Here is a 10,442-nt window from a genome sequence, read left to right as displayed (position 1 = left end):
TTGGATGGTCCAGATTCTTTTATTTTGAAGTTTGCCAGCGAGGAATTGGACATTAATGGTCAGCAACAAGGACTGGAAAAAACAATCTGCCCATTTAGGTTCCAAGAACAACTTTCATAGCCTTTTCAATGCAAAAAGCAATCATAGTTTCATTATCTGACAGTATTTCAGGCCAATAATGTTGCCAAAAGACATGTTTGTTTACTTGCCAGACATCTTATAAAAGCATTTCCTCTGAACTAAGTGCTATTTAGATGATGACTCACCAGATAGAATATATGTGATTGATGATGATACAAAAAAAATGCAGAAACACCAGTATGATCCTTCAAGTCAATCCTTTTGCATACAACGAAGCACTGACAAACTGTATTAAGATGGCTAAAAGTGCATTTTGTGCAACCAGCAACACAGAAAGCATTTAAGGTTTATTATAATTCAATATTAATACTGTTTTTTAATTGATCATATAATATGTATTTTGACTTTAGACGGTCCCAAACCACCTCGGTCTCCCTCAGCTGAAGGCAGTCAGCCTCTTCTTCATGTACAGAAAAGCGAGGTAAGTAGCTCCTCCCAGAATGCCTATCAACAGCGTGGTACCGACAATAACTGGCGCATTCTTCCTAGCAACGCGAAAGGCCACAGGAAGGACAGCAGAGATCAGGATGTTGTTGACGTGGCCCAGCACTCTCCTGAAGGCTGGGCGCTCCACCACACGCTCATAGTATGTCTCCACGTTGACGCGGTTACCGTTGCCCCAGTAGCGCCGGGAGAGGCCGAGGAACTTTAGGCGGTGTAAGATGACTGCCAAGGAGACATCGGCCATGCTGAAGAAGTCGCCACACAGCCAGGACTGGCTCCCTTCTTCTACAAGTGGAGGAGAATAGAGTGGGAAACATGAGGGTGTAAGAATGGAAGATAACATGATATTCAAACTGATACTGGAGTAAACATGTTTGACTGATTAGGATGAGTCACCACTGGCACCTTGTAGGCTGACTGAAGATGATGTGCTATTTATTTTATTGTATCTGTTAGCAGTACAGTGGTTGCTATGTGACAAGCTGTTACCTGGGGTTTCCTCCACCCTCCTCTGTAGCTCTGTCTCCACTTGATCCATCACACTTTCAAGTTCATCCAGAAGCTTCTTCAGGTACTTCATGTTATCATGGTCAAACAACTTAGACTGCAAAAACATTTGCATCAGGCACAGTTACTATTAAACATTGTGATTGTCATCTAAAAGACAGTTTTTAAAACACATAGTTGTATTACCTTAATTTTATACCCTTTTGGACCAATTATTTAGTACCAAAAGTCATTGCTATCAAACCCTACATAACACCCATTACAGATCTACAAATAAAATGTTTACCTTCAGCTGTAGTTTGATTCAGAAAATAAACTTCATGTTATGATTCTGCCTTTTAGTTTTTCATTTTCTGTTTCACTCCTACCACCCACCAGAGGTCACCATTGTCTCTCTGTGTGCCCAGTCTCCAGTTCGCCTATCAGTCCACCCCTTACCACTAAGCTCATCTCCCCCTCAGTGTGTATACACTGTACTTATAGTTCACCACTTCTCATTAGCCAGATTGTGTTGTACTTCCCAGGTTGCTGGCCTTTTGGATTGCCCCTCCATTTTGCTCCTTGTGTTGATTACTATTGAGTGTATTTTATGGAGGGGTTAGTGAATGCGTGAACAAGAAGGGAATTTTGACTACAGCATGTGCCTCTCTATGACTCTAAGAGCCACAGGGCCCTCTAAGTGCCAGAAGTTACCAAACTATTTTGATATTAATGCAGCAGCAGCGTAGCAGTGGGGCAGCATGGGTTTTGGAGGTTACAACCTCAAATGTAAATACCAACATTTTTGGCACTCTGCTAACTTGAATGACTTACTTTCAAGCGCCTCTGTTTTGCTACATAAGCATCTTTAAGCTCTGGGTTTTGCTCTGCCAGTTTCTTCAGCTCGGACTGTGTGTTTCCAATCTGTGCTGTCACAAAAACAAAAACAAAGACGCATGTTAGAAAGGCTGAGGCACACAGTGGATGTTCGTACAACCAAACGTCACTGTCAAATGAATAAATGCAGTCTATTATAATAGTACTAATCAGCTTGTCTGTTCTAAACAATCTCATATTAACATAAAGTAATACAATATGGTGGCAAGATTCAGAGGTTTACAACCAAATTACAAAAAAGGGTCCCATTGCCCGTCAAAGTAAAGTTACACAGACAGTAATTTCAATGTACTCCCTCCACCTGATTTTAAATAGATAATTTTAAAAAGTAAGATAGGGTTTAAGATAAGCAGCAGTATCCGTGTCACTCAGAAAAGTCAGCACAACCTCCGCGACATTCAGTTCAACTGAATGGAAACTGTGACGTAAAGTACATTGATGTAGGAGCACAAACTTATACTGCTATTTATTTCAAGAGGCCTTACTTCGTATGCATGTGGCAGCATATGCCGGTATGTGGGAGTCCACAGTGATCTCAGGGTGGAGGATGCAGCCGTGGGTGTAGGCATCCATCTGTAGTGAGTCCAGCAGCTCTCTGTAGTGCTGCACTCGGTGATAGTACGTGCTGCCCTCTTCTGGCACCAGCTTTAGAGTGCCATCTGGAGACACACAAGTCATGAAAAGACAAGACAGCGGTGTGATTTGCTGCTTTTCTTTTTTATAGTTTTGATCTCTCAAAACTTAACAAAAAGTGCTGATTTCTACCACGGACAATAGAGCGTCCAGTTAATACAACATGTGATTGTACACTACACACATGACTTGAGGAGAACACATAAGGACAAGTTATATATTAATATTTCAACATTTCAGGTATGAGCTGAAACAGCTCTGTGCTTACCAGATTTCCCCTCCTTTTAAGTCGATTGGATGCAGACCCTTAGAACATAGCTATTATGAATCAGTGCAAATCAAGAGAAAATTTAAAACAAATGAAATTATTGAAAAATGAACATATGTGCAATACAAAGAAAAATTGCAACAAAAAAGAAAACGCACAAAAATGAACTAAAGTAAACAGTAAAATGGGTAAATAAAGAGCTGACCTCGTGCTGTGGTGTATTATTTATGCTGTTGTAAATAAGAGCTTTGGCCTGCAGGTCTGTTAAAGACCGACATCCATTTCATTTAGTCTCACCATCATTGAAGTTCTGCTCCAGGTAGTCCATGATCTGTGTTGGGTCACAGATGACGTCGTCATTGTGGACTAGGACTGGCACCTCGCCGGTAGGATTCAGACGCATGAACCATGGCTCGTTGTGCTCACTAAGCGGTAGGCTCACATCATTCTCCACACAGTGCAAACCTTTCTCTGCTATGGCCAGACGCACCTGATAAGCAACAACTGTCTCTGTCAGTACTTACACCAGTAAAATCAATATAAATACAATATAAATAGTCTATTGTTGATTTCCCTTTTCTCCCTCTTGAATTTTTAAATAAATAATTACACAGCAATGCTGTTGGCCTCTGCCATGAAATATATATTCTCTGGGATTTGTAATGTGTTTATGGTGCTGCTTCAATGTAAACATCACAGCAAAGAAATTACAAACAGGAAAGATTATACAGCTTTGGAATGAAATGTGGACTGTATTGTTAGTGGGTTTTAAAAAGGAGACCCAGATTTTACCAGGAGAAGTAATAGCAATGTCCAGTAGTAATAAGCTGTCTGAAAGCTATTGTATCCCAGAGAAGTTTAATGACACCAGAGGCATTTAAATTATCCTCTGAGCTGTGGTGCTGAAATGCTGATACCCTTCTAAAAACTGCAAGCGTGGAAGGTAAACAAACTGCTGTCTTCCCTTGATAAATATCGTGAACATGATGTGCTGTACATCGGTTTTATTAATTCAACTATCAAGGATGAAGGTGTTATATAAAGCTAAACAAACATCCACAGACATGTTTTGTAATTAATACGCTGGTGGGGAGCTGTCCACTGTATTGTGGTGCTGAAACGTCTAAACGACACTTCCTCACCTTTTGGGAGTTGAGAGACTGCGTCCAATGATAAAGTGTTAATTTGGCTTCGTCCCGTTTTGCAACTGTGCCACATTGCTGAGGAGCATCTTGTTCTGAGTCGGCCTCCAGAAGAGCTGCTCCCTCTTCTTGGCATTCAGAGCTCTTTTCCGACGCCATTTTATCTGTTAGTCTGTTAGGGGACAAGTGAGGGCAGCGCACCTCGTCACAGCCGAGGAAATACTCCCCCCTGCTGGCTCGGAGTGGAAAGTTAAATGATTTAATTTTATGCTGAAAGATTTACCTATTCATTTTAGAAAATATATATTTATTTTTGCAATATGAGTACATTCTCGCGGTTATTGTTTAAGTTTTCCTTTTTCCCTCGTCGTCCACTTCTGCTGTTTTTGTTGTTGTTGGTACGTCTGGTAGTGTAAATATTTTACCCATGATTCATTCAAATTATTATTCTAGCTTACCTTTACTAGATATATACATTATTGCTGAGTATGTAGTTTAAAATTCAAGTACGATAATTTACAAAGTTATAAATAACGACCAGAAATACTACATACTACGTTGGTTTCAGTATCTTACGTCGTTACTGACTATACAGTAAATGCATTTGTACAGCAGAGGTCGCTCTTATCCATTTCTTTAACACTGAGGCTGACGTTGGTCCACTCAAGCTATATTGACAGCCCCAATACAGAAAGTGGTCACAAAAAGGTCACTATCACGTAAGGTGGTGCAAATTCAATTGAAACCAATTAAACTGTGGGAACTTTTATTTCATGTTCATCTAAATGAGGCATTAATAAAAGTATTATTGTAATAAGACTTTTTTCATGCACTTCTTAATTTTTCTTGGTAATTTCAAGACCTACGCGGGCATTTGAACTAAAACACTTATATGCACGTTGTAAACGAAAACTGAATGATTTAGCTGTCATAAATGGCTTTGATCCCTCCAAAATATAGGCCATAGTATTATGTAATATGGATGATAAGAATAACAAAATACAAACTCACCATTGATAATCACAGACAGATTTGGGGGGATATTGTTGCTACTGTTGATATTTACACCTATGTCAAACGAGGCGCGTCTTTTAAATGTACAGATTGGCGTATGTGGTGCCTTATTTTGGCGGGGCTGAGGCGGCCAGGCTCTTCACTGGAGGAGGGGGGGGGGTAGAGGAGAGTGGGAGGTCCCTGTGGCGTGACGTTGCGATTGGCCCAGTGCCTTTCTTCAGCAGGGTCTCGATACCTCTCTCTCCCTCTGTGATCAGTGGGTGAGAGGGGGGAGACTAACAACACTCAACGGAGAATCCGGCGTGCGCCTCCGGTAAATGACGCCCACCATTCATACCTTTACACTTCCCATTACGCATGCCTTTTGCATTACATGTTGGTGCCTTGAAGTACCAGTCCACTGTCCTCACCCTCCTATTTTTTGCTCCTCTAGTCATCATCTTGTTGGCTCATCTTTTCATCACACCACCGGTCCTGGATCCCCCAACCTCGGTCCTGGAGACGCCTGAGTCTGCAGCAGCGCTCGATCTGCTTTATTTCCAGTCTTTATCTGAATGACGGGCGGAAGGTTTGACTTCGACGACGGCGGCACTTACTGCGGGGGGTGGGAGGATGGCAAAGCCCACGGACACGGCATCTGCACCGGACCCAAGGGCCAGGGCGAGTACGCCGGGTCCTGGTCGCACGGCTTTGAGATAGTAGGGGTGTACACCTGGCCCAGCGGGAATACCTACAAGGGCTACTGGTCCCAGGGGAAGCGGCATGGGCTCGGTGTGGAGAATAAAGGAAAGTGGATGTACCGAGGAGAGTGGAGTCATGGTTTTAAGGGTCGGTACGGCGTCCGGCAAAGCCACAACACACCTGCTAGATACGACGGTACCTGGAGCAACGGGCTGCAGGATGGATATGGGATCGAAACCTATGGCGACGGTGGTAAGAAACCAGGTTTTATGAACATGTCACAGCGCTTGTTTAACGTGTGTGTCGCTTTAACTGGTGCAACTGATGTGTTATGTAGCTTGTGTGTAGGATGCTCAGACTGAAACTGAGGAAGGCTAATGGTAATACTTCTGTGCCAGAATCTTCATCTGATATAAGAGTTCAAACTGAGATTGCGCACTGCGCATTGTGGTCAGGCACAGCATCATTCACCCCCCAAAACTGACTTCTTTTTTTTTTTTTTTTTTTTTTTTTTTTTACCGTTGTTTGGATACCATGGTCCCTCTTTTATTCCAAGACGCATCTGATTTGGCAACTACCGGTTGCTCCTCATATGTCAGTGGGAGGAGAGTGACTCCTCCTCTGTGGCACCAAGCCTCCTGGTGAAGGAGTTTTTAAAATCACAGCAAATCAGTACATTTGAATCCAATTATAGCCACACTAGCATCTACTTCTCTGTCATTTTCAAATTTGAACATTTAAAGCATGAAGCACATCTCTTGAAGAGTGCACATACCACTGCTTTAAAGGAAATACAACCTGTTTATTAATACATGAGAAGGTGATAATTTTGGTACCCGTTAAGTCATTCTGCAAGTGTCTGGATAACACACAGCAGGTGAATGTGTTGTGGAAACAAGTGGATTTTCATTGTCCCTATAACCCATTGCAGACATTTTCTAGAGAGCTGAAAATACACACAAATTGATCTATCATCTACACATTCAGCTATGTTGAGTCACACACAAAATAGCTGATAGTGAGAGGACAGTGACAGTGAGACCCCTCCCCGAGCTTTGATCTGAGTAATCGTTGGTGTGTTCACAGATTGTGTTTATGTAAAGACCTGTCAGATACAGGGAGACATCAGGGAGACAAGATCCCAGGAAACCAGTGGGCCTGATGTGTGTTACGACACTCTTTTCTTGTTATAAAACATCCGAGTCTTTTGGGTGATTTGTGAGCATCATCTCCACTGAGAGAGGCCTTATGGTGCAGAATAAATGCCTCACATATGATGGTTACAGATTGCTAGGCTTGGGAAATCAGCTGATCCTAGAGGATCTACAGAACATCTGGCCGTCTGACCCTGTAACATCCTGATGACTTGATCTGCAGGGTCACCAAATTGAACTGCAGCGCAGAGCCAGCCTGTTAATCTCACACTGTTTATCCATCTAAATTCCAGCCCAAGCTAGTGTATCATTTTCTGTTCGAATCTGACCATTATGGCTTATTTAATTGTATTGGTAAATGAGATTTGAGCAATGGGTTTACAAGCCTTTCTTCATCTTATTATAATTAAAATCAGGACCAGGATTGTAATTAATGCTTTGAAGAAGCTACAGTAGGCCAGCACATGGTGATTGGGCTCAGCAGCACCAAATGGGATTAATGAAGTATTCTTCTCATTATGTGACTCATAGCAATTCCCTGTCGTCACAGACCAACGGATGGTGGTGAATGCGCCTACTGTCAGTGGGGGAGTTAGTGGTTGCCTGAAAATAGGCTCCTAGCTAAGTGATTCACATTCATCCCCAGAGATCCTCAGTATCAGTACCTTAATCAAATCTCTGCGATTCAGTTAGCTATGCCCACAATCCCACATCTGAGTGCAAGGAGAGAAACATTTCATTAGCCGATATATTCTGCACCCCTACAGCAAGGCTTCTCTGTTCCCATATGTAATGCTGTTTTAAGGGCTTAGTGCTGATAGAAAGAATATCTGGCCAACAAAATGCAAGGTATGCAACAGAGGAAACAGACCATAAGTAAGTGTCAGAATAAGTTCAAACTCACTGTGGGAAAATGTTAGCCTGGTATGACTTTTGGAAAACAAGATAAGCTTTCACACATGCATACTGTAAAATCAGATCGTCATCAATGTTGGTGCAAGCACTACTTTTCACAACTATACCGTGTAAACGGGTTTATTTTGTAGCAATCAGTCTTGATATTTTCTAGTTTTTTTTTAATGTTTCACTCGATTTAGATAATCTTATCATGGAACTGATGGGTAACAGAGAATCTTTTGCAGAAAGTGAGGGACCACTTTAGTTTGCCCAAATAGTGCTATCTAATCCTGTCTGATGATCCTGAACATTTCCAAATCCGTTAACTATAAATATGTAATGCCATGAGTTTTTTTTGAAGGAATTCTGCTGTTTATGGCTTTTGATGTCTATGTTGTTGTTTTAAAGTCATGCCACTTTGTATTCTTTTATGTAAATACTGCACATTTTAACCTAGTAAAGCATGGCTTTTTCAAATTATGGAAAACTGTGGAAAAATGCATATTCAACAATTTACATGTGGAACACTGTCAAATAAATGTCAGCTGCTGATATATCCCTATTTATATTTGCATTGGTATAAGATTTCCCATGTTGTATTGCAGTATTTCAGACTATATAATGTAGTTTACAAACCCCTCCAGTGGGTCACAGGATGATTTATGTCTGTTCCAGACTTTTATCTCAGTACAATACAATACACCATTTGAGAAGAATAATTATATTTTTGGTGGAATTGCTCACAGATTATTGACATGTGCAACATGTCACAAGTAGAAATGCTTCTTTTAAAAGGATCATTAAGCAAAACGTTTGGGAACCACTGCTTTACAGGATTGGATGTATGCAGTAATTGTGACTATTGAAACTCACTGATCCATATCCACCTGTTCCTCAGGTACCTATCAAGGCCAGTGGATGGGTGGGATGCGGCATGGCTACGGTGTGCGTCAGAGTGTTCCCTATGGCATGGCCACCGTCATCCGCTCCCCGCTTCGTACGTCAATGGCCTCCCTGCGCTCCGAGCAGAGCAACGGTGCAGTGCTCCAGGACCTGTCCTCCCCTGCAGACACACCAACAGGCAGCCGCGGTGGCTTTGTCCTTAACTTCCACTCAGACAGCGAGGTTGTCACTGGCAAGAAGAAGGGCCTGTTCCGCCGGGGCTCCCTCTTTGGTAGCCTCCGACAGCTGCGCAAGTCTGACTCTCGGACCTCAATCTCCAGCAAGCGCAGTTCTGCGAGAAGTGATGCCACCATGAGCCGCATCAGTTCCAGTGATGCCAATTCTACTATATCCATCGGTGACGGCGAGCTGCCAGATGAAGACCTACCTCTGGAGGACCATGTGGATGCCACCACGACTGAGACCTACATGGGCGAGTGGAAGAATGACAAGCGCAATGGATTTGGTGTTTCAGAGAGATCCAACGGGATGAAATATGAAGGGGAATGGCTTAACAACAAGCGCCATGGTTACGGGTGCACGGTTTTCCCAGATGGCACCAAAGAAGAAGGGAAGTACAAAAATAATGTGCTGGTGCGTGGAATACGAAAGCAGTTGATTCCTCTTAAGAACCCCAAAACCAAAGAGAAGGTAGATCGGGCTGTGGAGGGGGCACAGAGGGCTGCAGCCATTGCAAGGAGTAAAGTGGAAATAGCAGCTTCCAGGTAATGTGTTTGTGCGTGTGTTCATTCATGCTCCTGTATGTGCATGTGGGTGTATACTGTGTAAACACACAAAAAGAAAGGGCGAACATCCTCAGGGGTTTATTTTCACTGTTGAAGAGTCACAGCAGTGGCCTGTTTGACAAATATCTCCTGGTCTGATTGAAGGGCCAGTCTTGTGTAAGTGAAGTCCCATGACAACAGCTCCGACCTTTATACATCATCGACAGTCAAGGCTTTTGTGTTGCCAGTGTGATCATCCCTGGAAAAGGTTCTGTTTCTATTCTCTGCCCATGTCTTTCATTCCCAGGGAGAGGGTTCAGGCATCTTGTGTGTGTGTGTGTGTGTGTGTGTGTGTGTGTGTGTGTGTGTGTGTGTGTGTGTGTGTGTGTGTGTGTGTGTGTGTGTGTGTGTGTGTGTGTGTGTGTGTGTGTGTGTGTGTGTGTGTGTCTGCGTTGTATCACGTGAGCTGTATGGCCATACCTGCGCCAATGCCAAGTGCATCTTGTGTGCCCAATAACGATACCTGCCCCCCCCTGCCAAGTTTTGCTCTGATGTGGCATCTGCTCTTTAACAGGTGGATGAGACGTGACCTTTTCATTTAATGCGTCCCTCCTACTGGGACACAGTTCAGGGTATGCAGCATCGCTTTGACATCCTCTAGTTTCATTGCATCAGGGAATTATTAGACTGAAGACTGAGTGGATGTGTACAAGCTGTGAAAAGGTCTCTACGCATTCATGCATGTTTTTATTTTTTCTCTGTCGCTCAAGAGGTACACAAGAGTTTGCATGTATGAAAGCACATCAACGAGCATTTATAAAAGTCAAAAGCAAAGATATGTGTGTGACACTCATGCTCACACACAAACACTGTGAGTTCTATAGTTGTCAGTCAAATAATTAAAAGAGACAAAATCAACCAACCTCTGAATTTTATCTTAATGGATCAATTATCAGCTCAATTAGTCTTTTATCTTACTGAGCACAGCTTCTCCTTGTTTTTGCTTTTCTATGGTTTA

General features: G+C 42.6%; 2 protein-coding genes across 2 annotated transcripts in view; one reads left to right on the top strand and one right to left on the bottom strand.

Moving 5' to 3' along the window:
* Window positions 1–491: 491 nt before the first annotated feature.
* On the bottom strand, window positions 492–4,237 carry gdap1 (ganglioside induced differentiation associated protein 1). Its single transcript, XM_069703714.1, has 6 exons — window positions 4,012–4,237; window positions 3,167–3,359; window positions 2,454–2,627; window positions 1,906–2,000; window positions 1,075–1,189; window positions 492–870 (listed from the first exon to the last, which is right to left on the bottom strand). The coding sequence occupies exons 1-6, from the start codon at window positions 4,168–4,170 to the stop codon at window positions 518–520; spliced, it is 1,089 nt and encodes a 362-aa protein (XP_069559815.1). The 5' UTR covers window positions 4,171–4,237; the 3' UTR covers window positions 492–517.
* A 1,015-nt stretch (window positions 4,238–5,252) lies between these two features.
* The window catches only part of LOC138623907 (junctophilin-1-like), a 32,399-nt gene continuing 27,209 nt past the window's right edge, over window positions 5,253–10,442 (top strand). Inside the window, exons 1-3 of the mRNA XM_069703713.1 lie at window positions 5,253–5,338; window positions 5,459–5,958; window positions 8,656–9,424. Coding sequence (XP_069559814.1) covers window positions 5,580–5,958; window positions 8,656–9,424 — 1,148 coding nt within the window. The 5' untranslated portion in view covers window positions 5,253–5,338; window positions 5,459–5,579. The remainder of the gene's footprint in view (window positions 5,339–5,458; window positions 5,959–8,655; window positions 9,425–10,442) is intronic.

Source organism: Brachyistius frenatus, unplaced genomic scaffold, assembly GCF_029030835.1.
Source record: "Brachyistius frenatus isolate BFR_SWC_R1_liver_20210118 unplaced genomic scaffold, ASM2903083v1 Contig_47, whole genome shotgun sequence".
Taxonomy (NCBI): Eukaryota; Metazoa; Chordata; class Actinopteri; family Embiotocidae; genus Brachyistius; species Brachyistius frenatus.
Note: the sequence above shows the minus strand (reverse complement) of the source record. Positions and strands in the feature narration are given on the sequence as shown.